General features: G+C 39.9%; 1 protein-coding gene across 1 annotated transcript in view; it reads right to left on the bottom strand.

Moving 5' to 3' along the window:
- Nucleotides 1-16,492: 16,492 nt before the first annotated feature.
- The window catches only part of GPR139 (G protein-coupled receptor 139), a 52,032-nt gene continuing 47,495 nt past the window's right edge, over nucleotides 16,493-21,029 (bottom strand). Inside the window, exon 2 of the mRNA XM_055299043.2 lies at nucleotides 16,493-20,738. Coding sequence (XP_055155018.1) covers nucleotides 19,804-20,738 — 935 coding nt within the window. The 3' untranslated portion in view covers nucleotides 16,493-19,803. The remainder of the gene's footprint in view (nucleotides 20,739-21,029) is intronic.

Here is a 21,029-nt window from a genome sequence, read left to right as displayed (position 1 = left end):
CTTGGGCATACTATTGGCATCAGTTAATTCATTTTATAACTTTAGCAGCATATGTGTAAACCGAAAAGAAAAGTTAATCTTCCAAAAACAATATTGCTTCCCCAGGCATGATCTCTCATATCATAAGGTCTCCTTCTGTCTCCTTGATTCATTTCTGCATTTCCTTCATGTCTTCAGGAATAAATCACAGAAGGCTGGCTCTGGGATCATCACTTATGGATTATTTGGAACCCATGTATGGGAGAGTTTTGTCCTAAGCTAAGCAGAGCTCTTGTAAGCCTTGTCCATCCACATCATCTGGATCCCTCCTCAGGTGTTTGTGCATAAGGACCAGACTCCAAAAGCCATGGTAGCCAATAATCCTGACATTTTTGGAGGACCAGCTACTTCAGAGTGACTTTCAATCTTGGATTATTTAGGTCACTAATTAAAACAACAGCAACAACAAAATACCTTTGTTACCTCAATATCCATCCATCCATCTATCCATCCATCCATTGATTTATTTATCTATTCGTCCCCAAACTATTTAATGAGTACAACTACTAAGTACTGGGCTTAAGGTTTGCAGAACAAAATGTTTTGTATTCTCCTGAGTAATGTGAACTTATTCCAGGATTCAATACCCTCCTTTTCATACTTATGCATAAATCATCTAGAAGAAAACCCTTTTGTTTTATTTTATGAAGTGTAAATGTTGTTTTCTGATCATAAAATTGATGTATAATTGTATTAGTTCATCCTTGCACTGCTATAAAGAAATACCTGAGACTGGGTAATTTATAAATAAAAGAGGTTTAATCGGTTCACGGTATAGGAAGCACAGTGGCTTCTGCTTCTGGGGAGGTCTCAGGAAACTTACAATCACAGCAGAAGATGAAGTGGAAGCAGGGATGTCTTACATGGCTGGAGGAAGCAGGAGGAAGAGAGAGAGTGGGGAGGTGCCACATGCGCTTAAACAGATCTCGTATTAACTCACTCACTCACTATCATGAGAACAGCACCAAGGGGATGGTGCTAAACCATTCATGAAAGTTCCAGTCACCTCCCACCAGGCCCCACCTTCAACATTGCGGATTACAACTGACTATGATATTGGAGTGGGAACACAGATCCAAACCATGGCAATAATCATTGAAAAACCTTCATTAAATCAGATATTTACAACTTAGATAGTGAAAATTCTTTTAAAACAAGATGGAATTATACTATACATGCTATTTGCACTTAAAAAGCTAAGGTAGATATCTTAGCCATGAATCCATACAGATCTAACTCATTATTTTCAAATAGCTTCATAATATTCCATTTTATGGAGGTACAATAACTTATTTAACACATTTCTTATTGATGAGCATTTAGAACAGTTCCAATAATTTACTGTTATCAAACAAGGCTGCAATACCTTTGTTCAAATATATTTGTATGGTTTGTCAACAATTCAAAACATGATAAATGCCTAGAACTAGGATTGTTGAGTCAAATGGTAGGTGTATTAATAGCTATTGCTAACTTTCCTTCTAAAAAGTTTATATGAATTTAAACTACTACTAGCAGTATGTATGAGTGTACACATTTCCCCACACGCTCACTCACACTATGTGTCAGTGACATCTGGCAAGATAGAATAACCTCATGTTGTTTAGTTTGCATCTCTTTAAGTAATAGTAAGCTTTAATATGTTTTCAGATGTTTATTATCATTGGTGGTTCTTATTTTATAAATTGCCTCTTCAAATTCTTTGCAAATTTTTACAGGGGTGTTCTTCTTTTTCTTTTTTATTTTTAACTACTCTTTATAGATTGAGTATGGATATGGTTTGGCTGTATCCCCACCCAAATCTCATCTTGAATTGTAGTTCCCATAATCCTCATGTGTGTGGGAGGGACCCGGTGGGAGGTAATTGAATCATGGGGGCAGTTTCCCTCTTGCTATTCTTGTGATAGTGAGTTCTCATGAGATCTGATAGATGTATAAGGGGCGTTTCCCCCCTTTTGCTTGCACTTCTTTTTGCTGCTGCCATGTAAATAAGGATGTATTTGCTTCCCCTTCCACCATGCTTGTAAGTTACCTGAGGTATCCCCAGCCATGCTGAACTGTGAGTCAATTAAACCTCTTTCCTTTATAAATTACCCACTATTGGGTATTTCTCTATAGCAGCATGAGAATGGGCTAATACAGGCATGAACTCAGTATTTTGTATATGTGTTCATGTTTTTTACAGTACACTTGCTTTAAATATATTGACAATGTCTTTTATCATGAAGGAGTTTAAACTGTTTATATGATTAGGTCTGTTAGTCTTTTCATTCCTTTTCCTACCTGGTTTTTGGTGTTATGCCAAGGAAAGCTACTGTTAAAGTAAATTAAAATGAAAACCAAGTGGGAAGAATCTCTGAGCAAACAAAGCCAGTTTGGTCTCAATAAGTGACCTTAACCTTGTTTGATTTGCAAACATAAGTGAAACTTGAGCTATTTCTTATAAAAGACTGTATTAAAGAATAACAGAGCTGAAGCTCAGCCAAACAGAAGCAGCCAACAAACTTATAATTATATAACTAGAGACTTTTCAACAGTATAGACTAAATAAGACAACTGTGTACTGTAACCAATCAAATATTTCTTTGCTTTACTTTTATGTTTGTCCTATAAAAATTCCCCCTTCCATTCCCTTGGCAGAGCTTCCAAACCTCTTTTGGTTTGGAGTTGTCCAATTCATGAACTGCTGTTTGCTCAAATAAACTCTCTAAAAATTTTGATTGTGACTCAGTTTACCATACCTACACTCAAGATAATAAACAGTGTCCCTTCTCCTTTTCTACAAAGGAAAATATCCCTTTGGCATATTTTCCTTCTTACGTTTAAATAAATTTATCATGGATTTGTAATCCATTTTGATCATGTCCTAAATTCCTACGTATACATGAATCTATCTAGATTCAACCTCCTCATTTTATAGATGGAGAAACTCAACAGAGGAAGGATTTAGTGACTTCACTCAGGCAGTTAATGGCAGGGCTACAATTAGACCCCAGGACTTTCCTTTTCTTAACCAGGGCTTTTTTCAACTTTTCCCCTTTGCCATTAACTGATTTATATCATAAATGCCTTCTTATTTCTAGGACATTTATAGCAATATCTAACCCAGTGGTTTTCAGCTGGTATGCCAAAGAAAACTTCTTAGATCTTCCCTCAAACTGGAAGCAATAAATATAATTTTATTTCAGCTACAGTTGAAGATGCATACTGTAAATCAGTGTCTATCAGGCTGGCCACAGTGGCTCATGCCTGTAATCCCAGCACTTTGGGAGGCCGAGGCAGGTGGATCACTTGAGGTCAGGAGTTTGAGCCCAGCCTAGCTAACATGGTGAAACCCTGTCTCTATTAAAAATACAAAAATTAGCCAGGCGTGGTGGCACACACTTGTAGTCCCAGCTACTGGGGAGGCTGAGGCAGGAGAATCGTTTGAACCCAGGAGGCAGAGGTTGCACTGAGCCAAGATTGCGCCACTGCACTCCAGCCTGGGTGACAGAGCGAGACTCTGTCTCAAAATATTAATAATAATAATAATAATAATAATAATAATAATAAATAAAAAATCAATGTCTATCAGATGAGTGTGCATGGGACTTACTGTGGAGTAGGCATAACTTCCTGGAAGAAAGAAGTAAGACGTATAGTGTAACATCATGCTTTGGTGACAAAGAAAGACAATGCTTAAAATGGTGTTGTATTTTACACTATCTGGAATCACTTTATTACAAATTCATCCAGAAGATCATTAAGTGAATTGTTCATATTAAAACTCTCAAATAAGTAAAAGTTTTGTATGTTATGAATACAATATATCTTTAAGAAGAACTTAGTTTACTGTGGAGTCATTTACCTCAAATGGTAAAACTTAAAAAATATCGTTGATTTCCCACACTAGTCATTATTTTCTGAGTGGAGTAATTATCCGAACAATCTTTGAAAAGCTTTTTAAACAATCAGAGAAAAGGTGTTTAATGTCCATAATATAAAAGTAAAATGTGAAATCTATTAGTGTCAGGATAATTGCTATTTGTGTCAAGAAAACTGTTAGTAGCTCAATCAACAATACCTACTCTATCATGATGTTGGGAATATGTAAACATTTGAACTTATTTACCATCCTTAAAGGAGAAATTAGTGTTTCTGATTTAAATTCTGCATGAATTAAGAGGGACTTTAAAAATCTTCCCTTGATAGAGATAAGGTTCTAAAATTAACAAGTAAGGTGGAACTGAGTATAACAAAAATTGCCATTGAAAGTCCATCAAATCATTAATGAAATAGAGTGTGGTATAAAGCAGAAGCATCCTCTGGCATTGAAATGTCAGAGAGAAGCCCTCTAAAAGAAAATGATATTTATTCAGCGCATTGCCATGAGAATACACATGCCACAGTAAACTGGGTGTGTATTCAGGGAGGTAAAGGAAGGCAAAGAGTTTTAAAGGAAAACTGCAGGAGAACTATGTGATTGTTTTGAGATAATCATCCTTGGCTACAAGGGTCAATAACAAGGGTGATACTGGTCTGAGATTGGACAGACAGTTGCTGGGCAGATGTCCTTGTAGAAGTATTTTTTGTGTAAGGCTGCAATGGCGTTTGTGCAAGATTGCAGATTTTGTGGGGTCTTTTATCCTAGTTTTGTTGTCAGGAATACAAGCGTGAGAACCCTCTCTTCATAGCCTTCCCTGCCCTATTCGTCAGGATTTTTGTTTGTTTTTTTAAACACAAACGACTCCATTTTGATTCTTACAACTTTCACAAGAACAAATATTTATTCAACTGAGGACCAATTAAAGTAGTTGGCTTGTGTTTGGGGTCAATTACATGAAAAAACCCATGTTTTCAGGCACGAGATCACTCCAGGTCGACTGAGATGCTCACACTCTGAGAAGCATGTGGAAACAGAGACTGAATCAATTGTAGATTTGTGTGTCCCATCTCAAACTCATTCTCATGTTGCAGAATGCAGAGGGTGACTCTTACTATGTATATTGTTATGATTATCATTGCTATGTCTCATTTTATTTCTTCCTTTGGTTCAGTTAAATATCGGTTTGTTGAAATTCCACTAGCACAGATTTTATAAGAATTTTACTTTGAGAATAAGTAAGAAGGCACAGGTAGGCCAGTGAATGTTTCTAGTAAAACACAGCTAGTGCTGAAGGGCCACTAAACAGTGAGTTCAATAAATTCAAATGCTGTTTTAATTTTTATTTTGAGATGGAATCTCACTCTACTGCCCAGGCTGGAGTTCAGTTGCAGCATCATAACTCACTGCAGCCTAGAACTCTTGTGCTAAGGGATCCTCCCACTTCAGCCTCCTGAGTAGCTGGGACTACAGACATGCACCACCACACTCCGCTATTTAAAAAAATTTTTTTTTTTGTAGAGATGGGGTCTCACTATGTTGTCTAGGCTGGTTTTAAGCTCCTGGCCTCAAGCAATCTTTCTGCTTCAGCCTCCCAAAGTGCTGGAATTGTAGGCATGAGCCACCACAACTGGCTAGATGCTTTTGTAAAAGGACCAAAATATGACTGTTTTGTAGCAACAATTGCATTGCAATTACCGTTGACTTTTGAAGACTTGGTTTGATTTTGTTAATCCCTTCAAGCATGTTCCTGAAAGTTTTGGTATTTCAAAGTGGGCTGTAAACAAAAAGAACCTGAAGAATCTCTGCTTTAGATTTATTTTAATTAATTTAAAATTATCTAAGTTAATCTGAAATTTTCCCCCTGATTAAATTGTCTTCCTCACTCAGGAAGAATAGATAAAAGAAACAGAGTACTAGCAATAAAGTTATCTGTGGGTGGTGGAGAGAGTATTGGTGCTTGCGGTATATTTGGAAAGAGGCACAATTGGAGAAAAAAAAATGCTAGAGGAAATGTAAGAGTTACTGAAGTCATTTAGATTAGAGAAGAACTCTGCAATTTAAGAACCCCCTGTAAGTTTAGGCCAGATGCGGTGGCTCACACCTGCAATCCCAGCACTTTGGGAGGCTGAGGTGGGTAGATCACTTGAGGTCAGGAGTTCGAGACCAGCCTGGCCAACACCCGCCTCTACTAAAAATATAAAAATTAGCCTGGTGTGCATCAGAGTGAACAGGCAACCTACAGAATGGGAGGAAATTTTTGCAATCTACCCATCTGACAAGGGGCTAATATCCAGAATCTACAAAAAACTTCAACAAATTTATAAGAAAAAAAAAACCCCATCAAAAAGTGGGCAAAGGATATGAACAGACACTTCTCAAAAGAAGACATTTATCAGCCAACAGACACGTGAAAAAATGCTCATCACTGGTCATCAGAGAAATGCAAATCAAAACCACAATGAGATACCATCTCACGCCAGTTAGAATGGTGATCATTAAAAAGTCAGGAAACAACAGATGCTGGAGAGGATGTGGAGAAACAGGAATGCTTTTACACTGTTGGTGGGAGTGTAAACTAGTTCAACCATTGTGGAAGACAGGGTGGCAATTCCTCAGGGATCTAGAACTAGAAATACCGTTTGTCCAAGTGATCCCATTACTGAGTATATACCCAAAGGATTATAAATCATGCTACTATAAAGACACATGCACACATATGTTTATTGTGGCAATATTCACAATAGCAAAGACTTGGAACCAATCCGAATGTCCATCAATGATAGACTGGATTAAGAAAATGTGGCACATATACACCATGGAATACTATGCAGCCATAAAAAGGTTGAGTTCATGTCCTTTGCAGAGACATGGATGCAGCTGGAAACTATCATTCTGAGCAAACTATCACAAGGACAGAAAACCAAACACTACATGTTCTCATTCATAGGTGGGAATTGAACAATGAGAATACTTGGACACAGGGCATGGAACATCACACCCCAAGGCCTGTCATGGGGTGGAGGACAGGGGGAGGGATAGCATTAGGAGAAACACCTAATGTAAATGATGAGTTGATGGGTGCAGCAAACCAACATGGCACGTGTATACCTATGTAACAAACCTACACGTTGTGCACATGTACCCTAGAACTTAAAGTATAATTTAAAAAAAATTAGCCTGGTATGGTGGTGTGCGCCTGTAATCCCAGCTACTTGGGAGGCTGAGGCACGAGAATAGCTTGAACCTGAGAGGTGGAGGTTGTAGTGAGCCGAGATTGCGCCACTGCACTCCAGCCTGGGCAACAGAGCAAGACTCCGTCTCAAACAAACAAACAAACAACGAAAACCAAAATAACTCCCTGCAAGTTTAAAGAGGATTCTGAAATAAAGAGCAAGACTGTTTGTTATTCTGTAGAAGAAATACAGACGAAACAATTAGATGTTAATGGGTGAAGTTTGGTCTTGCTACTTGGAAGAATTTTTAAGTTCTCATCCTATTCTTCTACTTTCTTTCCCAATACCATTCATTAGTCATAGCATTGTTAAGTTTTCATGGGTATTTGTAAGCTAAAATATTGTTCCACAAGCTTTGGGAGAGAACTGACATTGGCTCTGAAGGATGTGTTCACATGTGGCTAGTTAGGGAAGGGCAATGGGAGGAGAGACATTTCTTCGGGGTCTTCTCCAGCCACTTAGGAAAGTGACACATGGCTAGTCAATCTTGAAATCCGGTGATCAAGAGTCACTGGATAAATTTGGTAAAGCTTATCCATCTCAGAAGTATTTAAAAACTCTGTAAGATAATTCTGTCACTTTTGAGAGAGATAAGCCATTACATCAAAGAGTGTCCACAGATAGAATCTTTTGAGGAAAGAGTGATGGGACCGTGGGGTCTAACTCTGTGCTGGATTCACTTTCCCTTTTTGGGGGGTTCCCACTTCAAGGTTGTTTTGGCTTTGGTTGGGGATACCCGCTTATTTAATATTTCAATTCAACCAGTACAAGATGGATTTTTTTTTTTTTTTTTGGAGACAGGATCTTGCTCAGTCACCTAGGCTGGAGTACAGTGGAGCAATCACTGTGACCTCGACCTCCTGGGCTCAGGAGATCCTCCTGCCTCTGCCTCTTGAGTAGCTGGGACTACAGGCATGCACCACCATGCCCAGCTATTTTTTTTTAATTTTTAATTTCTTTTTGTAGAGATAGGGTCTTGCTATGTTGCCCAGGCTGGTCTTGAACTCCTGAGGTTGAGCAATCCTCCTGCCTCTGCCTCCCAAAGCGCTGGGACTACAGATGTGAGTCACCACACCTGGCCCAAGATGGAATGTTTAAACAGGACTTTACTAAAGTTCTGGGTCTATGGCAGAAAACCAACAAAGAGAACCTTAAGGAGACAGTCAAATTAAAAGTAGAGTTGACTCATCAGTACGGTTTCAAGAAAAACAGCCAGTTTTCTTTCAGCCCCACCTTTGTCTTATCCTCCCTAGGAAAACTAAAAGAAGCAGAGCACTCTCTCCTACCTTCCAAGGCTCATTTGCCTTTCCCTGTTTGATGACCTGCCTTTTCTCTTGATGACAGATACTATGATGACCTCATTCTCTGGGAAAGACCCTGTACTTTCCCTCATGGAGATGGCCTTTCCCTTGCAGACCTGACTGGGGCAGCCATGTCAGAGCATATCACCATGCCCCAGACAATCAAATACACTAAGAGGCACACACATTTAGCAACAGGGAGTCATTTCCTTACAGCGTCTTAGAAATCAGATATTTACAAGATTAATTTACAATAACAGGAAGCCCTTGTCTGCAGCTGCAGAATATTTGTGGCCTCTCTCAGAGCCCGGGAGACACACTTGACATAGTGAGGACAGGTCACCTGTATCAACCCTCCCCCACCATCAGGTTGCTATTAGTTGACTCCAGGGATATTACTTACCTCTATCTGATGAGATGGGCAAGTGACCTTTATGCAGCTGCCATCACATCACCCTGAAGGCTGAAGTTTAGCTCCAGAGACTAGCAGTGGATGAAAATGGAGAGAGAGAACTAAGGTAAGATAGGGAGCCACATTTCATGGTATTGAAATTGAATATGGAGGGACTGATGGTCTGCCTTCTTTCTTCCAAATTCTTGATGTTCTGTCTTTTTCAGGGACTCTCACTGGATGACTGAAATAAGTGATATGCTTTCTCTACTTTGGAAAAGAGAGACAGCTGGGAGCATGACATTGCTAAACTCTTTCTTTCTGGGAGTGGCCTTGTCATCTCAAAGTGGATGCAATTTCTCAGAGAAGTCCCAGAAGAGGCAAAGTTCTTCTTGTCTCTATTAGAGAGAACTAAATAATAAGATAGTTTATTAATAATGTTTCAGATACTTAAAATTATTATAAATAATTCCCACCATCCTATTTTGAAGTTGGTACTATTGTTATCTCCATTTTGCAGATGATGCAATAGTAGCTCAGAGACTGGAAGTGACTTGTCCAACATCACTCAGGTGAAAAGTGGTGGCATCAGGATTTGAACTCAGACCTGCATGACCCACATCCTTTTCACATCAGGAGCCGCAATCCTTTGAATGTGTAACTACTTTGATTTTGGCACCAATTTTTTCACTTTTAGAAGTGCTATTTGGTGTCCATATTGAGTCAATTACAATTATTATTATTATTTTTTATTTCAGAACCTTTAGAGAACTGTGTGACAGCTGGGAGAGATGGGTAGGGCAGGGCTGAAAATCTCTGACCCTGAAGATAGAAATATGCTTTTACAGGCACCCAGCAACCGTGCTTTGAGGACAGTGAGGTGCTGAGAGGACCAGGAGGATCTTTTCTTGCCTTGCTTCTTTAAGTATTTTAGTCATACAGCACACCTGACTGTTTGCCTCCATGCGGGTTATGGAATTCCCTGAGCCACTTTTATAAATTCCCTAGGTCATGAGGAGGTGAATGTAGGGGGAACCATATTCTCTTCCTAGTAGTTTTCCATTAGCCCATTACTTAGGAATTCTTGTTCTTAATCTTTCAGAAGCATTTGGAAGGTAACTTCTCTCAACATTCCTTTTTTACTGCACTCCCAATGGAGAATGAAGGTCTTGACTGATTTGTAGAATTGGGAGAAGGTACACAATGTATGTGAATAAACCTCCCTCCCTCCCTATTTCTCAGGCCAGCCTGACCCTAGGAGGCAGGAATTCTTCCTATGCTCCCATCTTCCCTGTAGGACCCCCTAACTGGGTTGTGGTCTGTGCCTGAGGCTTGACTTGGAGGCAGAAAATCTGCTTGCAACAATCTGCGTAACTGTTTTCTGTGCAGTCCCAGACTATCTCATGGGTGTCTGGCTGAAGACTGAAACTCACTGGGTGGGAAATCCGTTGGCCCTGGGTCCAGCTGAAGTTCTCCAATCCACCCTTACAGTAATAGAGCTTAAAATTGATATCAACCAGCCAATTCCTTCATTTTATTTCTCAACTTGTTCCAAAGCCAGAGTGGGGAATAGATGGCCGGGATTTATCAGCACCCTGAAACCTCAACAGTGAGATGTGCACACACTGTGGACTCTCAAGCGATTGTGAAGAGTCTGAATTTGTGAAATGGCCAAATGACGATTATTTGGAAGAGCTGTATGGTTTTTTCCCAGTTAACCAAGTGTTACCAAGTAGCCAAGTGGTTCTCAATCCTGGCTGCGTGTCAGAATCACCTGGGAATGTTTTTAAAAATTCTGATGACTTGGGCTCATTGCTGGAGGTTCTAACTTACTTCATCTGGGAATAGTGTTTGAATATAGGTTTTAATAAAAACTCCAGGTGCGTCTAAAGTGCAGATAAGAGCTGCTGAAGCCTCCTTATTTAACAGATCACTGTTTCCCAAAGTATAATGCTTGTAACACTGAGTGTGTGAGTTGGCTTAGATAGCACAAAGTTTGGCTTTGATAACACTAAAACATTGTGAAAAAGTTTACCTTTCTAATTTTCTATTAATTCTTCTGATTAGATTAAAAAGAATGTCTCAATATGGTGGCAGTAGATGCCTAACATTTATCTTTTAAAAGAGAGTAGATATCAAGTTCACACAATAGTATGTATTGAAAATTATTGATAGTCTTTAATCTTTTTTTACAATTTCTATCTATTTATGGTAGGTGATACTAGCTTTCCATTTATGGTGGGGATATGAAGTTTTCTTTAAAAAATCAGTGGCTCTCTATCTTGGCTTCACATTGAAATCATTTTAGGAGCTTTAAAAAATAATGATACCTGGATTTCATCTTAGGCATTGGGATTTTCAAAAGCTCCCCGAAGGTTTAAAACTGCGGTTTTAAAGTGCATCAGTTTAGTGCTCCTCAAACTTTGATAAGTGTATGAATCACTTGGAGATCTTGTTAAAATTCAGATTCTGGTTCAGCAGGCTGGGATGGGCACTATGATTCTACATTTCTTGCAAGCTCCCAGGTGATGCTGATGCTGCTGATAGGTGGGCCATGATTTGAGGAGCAAGGCCCTTGTGGAACTTGCTTCTGTACTTTAAATATTTTCATAAAGTAAACAATGCTGTCTCAATTTATTTTTTATGGAAGGAGTGCAAATCTTCTTAAAATGGGTATTAGTCTTCTTGTTCAACAGTCATGGCCAAATAGTTTCAGCACCTTGGACAGAAGCACAGGCAATTATTTTAAAGGGCTAGTGCCTAAGCTGGAGAAGGAAAAAGTTAAAAATCTCTTGTGTATTAAAAGTATTTGTAATATAATGATGTTGAAAATATTATTGAAGATTGTGAAAGAAAGTTTAAAAATAATTATGCTTCTTTTTAAATGCCTACCCTGCTGGTAGACCCTGTATTATTTTATCTGCCATCTTGTAGGGCTAATGCTCTGCCAGGTATCATCAGACACATGAGTTGGGTTATGAAATAGAACCATACAGTATTATGTGCTGGTGATTTCTGACTCCTCATTAATTGAACTAGAAGATGACTTTAGCCTAAATATCAACCTTGGATGATGAAAAGGCTAATGGGACCAAACTGCAAATTCAGGAGAGAGAGTGTGGAATGTCAACAACAGCATGTCAAAGTGGCCTGAAGTGAAGTGGCTCTTGGAGTCAGATAGAACTGAACTTGAATGCCAACTCATGAATTACTCACTGTGACCTTGAGTATGTTTAATTTAATCCCCATGAGATTCAGTTTTCTCATCTGGATAATGGAGGTACCAACACGGTCTTTCAAGAATTGTGAAGATTAAGTGACGTAAGAAGATCACATCAGTTTCTTACTTCAAACTTTTCAATGGCTTCCCACCAAATTCCTTTTTAGGGACCACAAAGCTCTACATGTGATATGGTTTGACTCTGTGTCCCCACCCAAATCTCATCTTGTAGTTCCCATAATTCTCATGTGTTGTGGGAGGGACCCAGTGGGAGACAATTGAATTATGGGGGCAGATCTTTCCCATGCTGTTCTCATGATAGTGAATGGGTCCCACGAGATGGTTTTAAAAATGAGAGTTGCCCTGCACAAGCTCTCTTTTTGCCTGCCACCATCCATGTAAGATGTGACTTGCTCCTCCTTGCCTTCCGCCATGGTTGTGAGGCTTTCCCAGCTATGTGGAACTGTGAGTTCTCCATTAAACTTCTTTCCTTTGTACATTGCCCAGTCTTAGGTATGTCTTTATTGGCAGCATGAAAACTGACTAACACAACATGATTCAGCTCCTCCCTATCCCTTCCTTCTTTTGTTCCATACCACTCTACCCCTGGGTCACTAGGTTTCAGCAATATTAATCTTCTAATTGTTCCATGAGCACCCAAGGTTATTCCAATCTCAAGGCTTTTGTACTCTCTGACCCCTTTGCCTAGCATGCTCTTTTTATGACTGTCTGCTTTTAATTTGGATTCCAGTTCTATTGTCACCTTCTCAAATAGACCTTCCTTGACTCATTTATCTATCTAGTGTTATTTCTGCCTGACCTTAGTCACTTACAATTATTTATTTCCAGCACTTATCACTACTTGAAATTATCTTATTTGCTTTCTTATGTACTGTCTTTCTCATTACAGTGTAAGCGCCAAAAGGTCCGGGGTCTTATCTGTCTTGTTCATTAATGAATCGCTATGCCTAGAATAGATCTTGACACTTAGTGTATTTCAATAAATATTAGTCAAATAAATAAATGACTAGAGAAGTGCCTGGGACTTGTTAAATGAGTGCCCACTCTCTTGACTCTTTTCATCTCCATCTCTAAAGGTGTTCAACGTGACAACCTGGTCATTGGAGATGCTAAGGAATAATATAAGAAACTTCTGGCCAGGCACAGTGGCTCATGCCTGTAACCCTAGCACTTTGGGAGGCCAAGATGGTTGGATCACTTGAGGCCAGGAGCTCGAGACCAGCCTGGCCAATATGGTGAAACCCTGTCTCTACTTAAACAACCACAAAAAAAAAACAGCCGGGCGTGATGGCACGTGTCTGTAGTCCCAGCTACTTGGGAGGCTGAGGCAGGAGAATTACTTGAACCTGGGAGGCGAAGGTTGCAGTGAGCTGTGAGCTGAGATCACGTCACTGCCCTCTAGCCTAGGCAACAGAGCAAGACTGTCAAAAAAAAAAAAAAAAAAGAATAATATAAGAAATTTCTAACTATGAAGACTTCTAACCATGAAGGTTTAAAGCAAGCTTGCAGAGGTATATAATCGCTTCTATATTTCTGGGAACTGTACAGAAAGATCATTGGAAAGAGGATCTACTAACATCTAGGTTGTGTAGCTTTGGAGAAGGGGCTCTCTTGGGCCTTGTCTTTCTTTTTTGATCTTTGAGTGAAATAGTCTCTAAGATCCTCTGTGACTCTCTAATGGTTCAGTGATAGTAAAAGAAGAATCTAACCTTTGTGGTTATTCTGTGTTTGCTTCCTGTCTCACTTTACTCTTGATCTGTTCTTCACTGCCTTATGCCCTGGGGTCTTCCCACTGTGGACTGTACTACCTGCTCTCTTTTTCTGGCTGGCTTCTGTTTGAACTTGGCCAGTGGGCGGCATCAGCATGATATCAGAGGTAAGGAAGAAAGAGGCATTCCTTCTGCTCTGGCATCATATCTCTGACTGTGGTGTGGCCCCTTCTTGCTGGAAGACTCCTCCTCCAAGGCTCTAGACCTCACTGAGGTCCACTAACATCCTTTCCTCTCATTGCTTCATTAGGAGAGGTAAAGCTTCCTGTTATTTCTAGTTCCAAGGTACCTCAACAGCTAATGGAAAGCTTCCTCTCAGGAAGCTTCACCTCTCACAAGTTCCCCCAATCTTGCTCAAGCCATTGTTAGCAGTTTTTTGGTTAAAGTCATTTCATGAAACCATCTGATTGAGATTTGTTTCCCTGTAAGACTCTGATCGACAACCCCTTTTGAAATATATCAAGAAAAGCAGATTCTAAGAACTCCCACTGAAAATCATTTGTGGTGTTAATAGACATTCCTATAATGATTTCTTCTTTGGGTATAATCTGGAACTCTCACACTGCAGTTGAAGTCTCACATCCTCTTGTTCCATCTCCAGTGGAGAGAAATGTCATGTTACTGCCATTCTCTCAGTAACAAAGCTCCAAAGACATGGCAACTCCTCATGCAGAGTTGATGAGAAGACATCTCTCTTCCCTGTGGCCTTATTTACTCCTTTTAAATCAGAACATTCCCCCCATCTACTTTTTTTTTTTTTTTGGCATGACAGTGACACATTCTGCCAATAAGCCCAGGAAATTCACAGTATCTATTTATCCCCCTAGACACGAGCCTCTTATCCCCCTTGTTGTGTCTGGCAAGTACTTGGGATTAATTGCACACTCTCCGAAGAGGCCGGACTATCACATTTAGCTGAGTGCACTAATAAAAGGATTATTTAATGGTTCAACCTCCTTCAACTCTCCTTTGTCCTGCCTCCCTGAATTGGAAAACAAAATTAATGAGGCTGCTGTGGCCATGCCCAAGAGCTTCTGTTTGCCACCCTTTCAGCAAATTCTTTGCTTTTCTGCACTTCCCCCTCAACTCCTAAATCACTTTTATTCTCCAAGTTGATGCAAAGATGGATTGTGACAATAGTTTGTGGGTGGCTGTCAGAATTGATGGTGGTTTGTGTGGGAAAATGCATAGCAAGTTTGAGAGCTATGGTTAGGATTCCACATAGAGTCAATTAAAAAAAGTTCTACTCACAAGGAAAGGTCAAGCTGAGAGTTTTAATTATGAGGCTGTTATATATCATGCTTGAATGATCTGGGTTTGAAGAGGTGCAAAATTATGCAATACAGCCAGCTCTAAAATGGGCATAAAAACAATGTGATGTTTTGGGGGAGTGACTTAGAATTTTGCAAAGAAGATAATGAGGTGAAGTGAAAAGGATGGAGTGTTGAGTGACCTGGGTTCCCTTCAGGCCCAGATCATTCACCTCTTTGGGCCTAGCATCCTCACCTATAAAATGATGTACAATCGGAGGCTTTTAAAAAAACTCTGCTACTAATAATCACTTTATAAATTACCTACTGGAATTATAATTAGCTCCATTTTATGGAGAGAAAATTGAGACTCAGAGAGAGAGATTGAAAACATTGCTCAAGTTCACACAGCCAGCAAAGTTATAGCCTGTAATGACTGACTCCAAATCTTCGGTTCCTGACTATAAGAGTTTCTACATACCTTGAAGACAATTGGAAAAAATTTAAATTGTGCACCATTTTCTAGATGAGGATAGTCCTTAGGAAATCTCCAAGGACTTGCTCAAGGCCATTCATCTAGTAAATGGTGGAGCTGGGACATGAACTCGTGACTGTCTGACATCAAAACCCAAGCTCTTAGACATGATGCTAGATTTCCAGTTATGATTATTAAAAAATCATCCTTCACTGTCTCAAAGATGTACAGAGGATGTGATCAGAAGAGAATTCAGATTTATACCCAGTAAACTACCTAATTTAGGATTGTAGGGAGCACAGTTCAGTGGTCTTAAATTCTGAACTATATCTGCTAACCAGGAGGGAGATGGAACTCTGGTTTTATTCTAGCACCCAGCACAATGTATAAGAAGGATGTCTACTTAAATGTTAAATGTTTAAACCAGCATTCTGCAATTTGGAGGTTATGATGCTTAGTGAAATGAGCCAGGCACAGAAAGACAAATACTATATGATTTCACTTATATGTGGAATCCAAAAGAGTCAAACTCATAGAAGTAGAGAGTAAAATAATGGTTACCAGAGGCTGGAAGTAGGTGAGAAGCAGGGAATGGGAGATGTTTGTCAAAGGGCACAAAGTTTGTTAGATGGAAGAAATAAATTTTGATATCTATTGCATAGCAGGGTGAGTGGAGTCAGTAACAATGTATGTTTCAAAATAACTAAGATAATAAATTTCAAATTTCTCACCACAAAAAAATGATAAGTGAAGTGACAGATGTGTTAATTTAGCTTGATTTAATTATTCCACATTGTATACATATATCAAAACATCACATTGTATCCCATAAATGTATACAATTATGATTTATCAATTAAAAATTATAGTAATAAAAAATCAGCATACTGCAATTGCTTGAACATAGATGCAAATACCAAACACCAAGTGTGCACCATATTAGAATTTATTATAATACAAACAAGTCCAAACACAATATATAATCTAATTAAGAAAATATGAACATTTGCTTTTTTTCTATGGTAACTTTCTATTCCATTCTCTGAACTGGAATAGCCAACATTAGAGTCTTTTATTCACTTCGGGTAGTCTCCCCATGTTGAACCAGGAGGTACCAACTGTGCAAAGTGATCTTTTCCAATAGCAGGGTGTTTGCAACACACAAGTTCATGCCCATTCTGGTCTGTCTTTTATGGTTTGTCTGTCATTCCCCTCATTTCCTTCCCCATGAGACATTTCAGCCGTCAAGTTGTTCAATAAAAAGACACAGCATGGTGGTGCATATGATCATTGCAATGTCCAACCAAGGACACAAATCATATAGCAAGAGAGAAGCTAGTTAACCATCTTTGAAAGAGGCACCACAAAAACCCACGATAAGACAATTGCTTTAGTGCCACTAGCAGCAGCCGTTTACGTGACAGGCTTCAAAATTCAAGGCTTTATTGTCAAAACTGGCCTGAAAGAAAAGGCTTACAAGTTTTTAAAGTTTTAAAGTTAAAAAAACCCATTTCATGATGTCCATAATTATTACTATAAATAATAATAAATTAAAAGTCCTTAGTCTGAAATAAATTTTAAGAGATATGAATCAACCTAACCCAATGGGCATTCATTTGCATTTTAAGCAGAAGACAGCAATTCACTGGAGTGCCTTCGAGAATTGGACCTCTTTTAAATATCATTTAGCAAAATATAAAATATATTCAGAGGAAAAGAGATCACAATACCACGTGGTAGAGCCTCTATCGTAGAGAAGTAATAAATTAAAGTGTCTGAGGAAAATGTTCCCAATGCACACCCAGTTTTTAAACATCAACAATTAATTGTTACACACAATTAAAAACATGGAGCAGAGAGCATGGAGAGTCACATACATGTTTTCCATCTTATATACATTCTCAAAAAGGAATTGCTTAACCTTTTTAGATATTGCACTTTGACTCATTCATGTATAGCTCAAACTAGCATTTTTCAGAGTTACATGTTTAAAAAATATATATATATATTCAGTATAGGTAGCCTTTGGTTAATGTCCATTCATAAGGGGGTATGGTGGAATTGCATCATACACACATTTAATGAACACATGTTCAATTACACGTGCTTGGCAAAAAAGAGAGAGAGAAATGCAATTTAAGGGAGGTGAGGGAATCTGCTTACCATTCCACTCAATGAGCATACGCCCTGGGGAGCGTGGGAGATGGGAGATCTGTCCCTCAGTCAGACGACTTCCATGAACTTCTTTGAGTGGAAGCATCTTGATGCACCAGGGTGGTCCTAATATTCTCAGATACATTAGAATCACACAATATGGTCCCTAAATGAGAGCCAGTTCTGTCTTGTCATCAACCAGAGAAACAGCAACTTGTTCCAATGCTAGAGAAAAACTTAGCTGTGTTAGGTTTTGAAAGCAATGGAATATAATTTCCAACATGGCTCTTTTTTGAGGATCTTTTGCAAAGGTAACTTCGGCTCTGTAAGGTTTTATCTTTTGCACTGACTTTAGAATCTAATCCTTGGCTCTGATGAGATTCTATTGCAATCCTTTAAAAGGGGTAAGAATTAGGATCACCAGGACTAATATGACCTAAGTTTGTATTGACTTAGAATTGAGAGTATTGGCTGAAGTTTAGGGTTTGTGTTGCCATGGGGCCTTTTCTTACCCCATTCATTTATTGCAAATTCCCTTAAAAAAGATAGACATGTCTTCCAACTTAGGGACAAAATGCAGTAAAAATCCAGCCCGAGGAACTAAATATTCCAGGTGGACTGTCTGCTGTTTTTTGGTCACCAAAAATGTCATGCAATTTCAAAGTCATTTTGGCAAATTTATTCCAAAACAGGGATGAATTCGAATACTGGGAATCTGAGAGAGAAGTTAAAAAAAAAAAAAGAAAAAAGAAAAGCTAAATAAGAGGAATATAATCGTGTGTGTGTGTGTGTGGTGCACACATAAGTAGCAATTTCCAGGGATGCCCCTATTCATTACATCCTAGAAATGTTCTTGCCTTGGACAGGCAAGGGTAGAATAAATAAACACACTTACATTTTATAATTTTACAAAGGATCTGGGTTAAATAGCTTTACCAAGAACTGGCATCACCCTTTTGAGCCATGTGCGTCAAAGGGCAGACGAGGCGTCAGCATGGGCACCTTTTATGTCTGCGTTTGTGGCGAAATGGCAATGCCAGCTGGGCTGTGAGACAGAGCTGAGAACACCTCCTCTCATACCCGCAGAGCTGCAGTTCCTGACCCTTGAATATTAAATTCAGTTCGGAAGTCACTTCAAATAAAACAATTTGGTGAGGGCCTCAGCAAGCAAGGAGGCAGGGTTGGCAACTTGACACGTAAAAAGGCTTCTCAGGGAAGCTCGAGTGATACCATAACAAGAAGCAATTTTGAGTAATGGGATCGTATGCAGCTGACACAGGGATGGGTTGAAACAATGGCAAGTGTGGGCTTATTTTTTTGTTTTTCTGGGCTCAAGAATTCCTCCTTTCCCCCTGCGCACCAGGCAGGGTCTTTGTTTTGGAGGAGACAGAGAAAATCTATACATAATGATAAATAGAAAACTGCCTTTTAGACCCCAGGTTTGAGATCACAGCTATGTGGGTTTGGAGATTTCCTGAAGAAGCTCTGGCCAGAGTTTGGATGGGATCCAATACTCTTCTATTCCCACAGTGTCATTCTGAAGCTAGGAGTGCCAGAGCCAATTCAACCACAACCCTCTCTAGGACAAAGGGCACCTTGAAAAAAATCCTGAAATAGTCATTATTGTTAGCTCCTGGGAACAGCAGAGGGAAGTGATGAATGACCTCAGCTCTCGGAAGAAGAGTGCAGGCTCAGCTACGTGCTACTGGGGCTTGGTAAGTCACATAAATGAAGGGTTCCCAGTGACTGTGGATGGTACCAGGGCGAAATTACAGACTACTTCTCTACTTTGTGTCCTAACTGGTCACAGGATGATGACACAAGTTCCAATGGCATCTTCAAACTGGTAGGAACTTTTGCTGTCATTGCAACTCTGTGGAAATAAATGCATTAAGTAAAAACAAGCTTCATGCTCTCCTTTCTTCTCTTCCATCTCTTCTCATCTACCAGTCTGAGAATTGCCCAGTCTGCGGGAGACAGGAAATCGGATTAGCACTCTTAAGGAGAGCCGCTCAGCCACAGGATGGGACACCTTCCCATCTGGAAATGGATTAGACAGAGGCAGTAGTTGCCACAACTATGGGATCACGGGGATACTTTTATAGGTTTTCCATTTTTGTCATACTGGTACACCAGCATCTTGATGCAGTGTGAGTTTGCTGGCGAGATCCAGGGGCTACTTGTTATGGAAAAGTTATGATTGGTGTAGAACTGTACAGGTTGCTTCTGGCACTTGAAGAAAGCCTTGAGCGTGGCGGCTGCCATGGTGCGGAACCGCTTGCTGATGAAGCAGTAGAGGAAGAAGTTGATGGCTGTGTTCAGAAGGGCTAGCATGTTGGCAATGTCGGACATGATGTGCACCAGCCAGCGGTTCTGGATGGGCGCCCCATAGAGGTGGTAAAGAATCATGATGATGCGGGGGGCCCAAAGTGTGGCAAAGATGGAGGTAATGGTGAACAAGATGGCAGTGGTCTTCCCCGTGGAGTAGCCACGGAGACGAAAATTGCTCTTCCTCCTGAGCTTGTACACAATGATTGAGTTCAAGATGAAAAAGATGGAGCAGGGCACCAGGTAGACGGTGAAGCAGTGGATCCAGATGAGGACGTGATGCACAGAGGTGCTGACGTAGTCTTCAGTCCAGATGTTGGGCCACCAGTAATAGGGGATGCTGGTAAGGAAGCAGGTGATGTAAACACTTACAATGACTTTCCGGGTGCGGGCTGGGTATGAGACCGTGTGGTACTTGAGTGGGTGGCAGACAGCGATATACCTGTCAATGGTTAATGGAACAGTAATCCATATGGAGGTGTGGATGGATGAGAATTCCAGCACTTCTATGATCTTGTCGGGGACCTGAGGCATCTGCATGTTCAAGATGAAATCTTCCAACAGGAAGTCCACAAACACTATGAAAAAGAGGACCAAGATGTCGGCAGCAGCGAGTGCCAAGAGATAGTTGTAGGAGGACTTCTGCCTTCTTGCCACCAGCTGGGAGAGGATGATCACTGTCAAGATGTTTGCTGTGGAGAGAAGAAAAACTGGTTTAGCTCTGAAGCAAAAATGACTTCGTTGGCTCCTATGGGGGCCCTAGGCATATGTTTATTTTGCACTCCCATGGAAGTGAAAATGATTGAATCAATGCTTTTGAGGGATAACCTCAGCATTACAAGTAGCACCTCATACAATCAGTGGATACTATTTTAAAGTTATGCTTATATTCTAACACAACCATGAGAGGCGGTGCCTCCATTCTCCTCATCTTAGAAATGAAACTGGGGCTCTGAGAGCCTCACACAGCCATGAGAGGTGGT

Source organism: Symphalangus syndactylus, chromosome 11, assembly GCF_028878055.3.
Source record: "Symphalangus syndactylus isolate Jambi chromosome 11, NHGRI_mSymSyn1-v2.1_pri, whole genome shotgun sequence".
Lineage (NCBI taxonomy): Eukaryota > Metazoa > Chordata > Mammalia > Primates > Hylobatidae > Symphalangus > Symphalangus syndactylus.
This window is presented reverse-complemented; position numbering and strand designations above follow the sequence as displayed.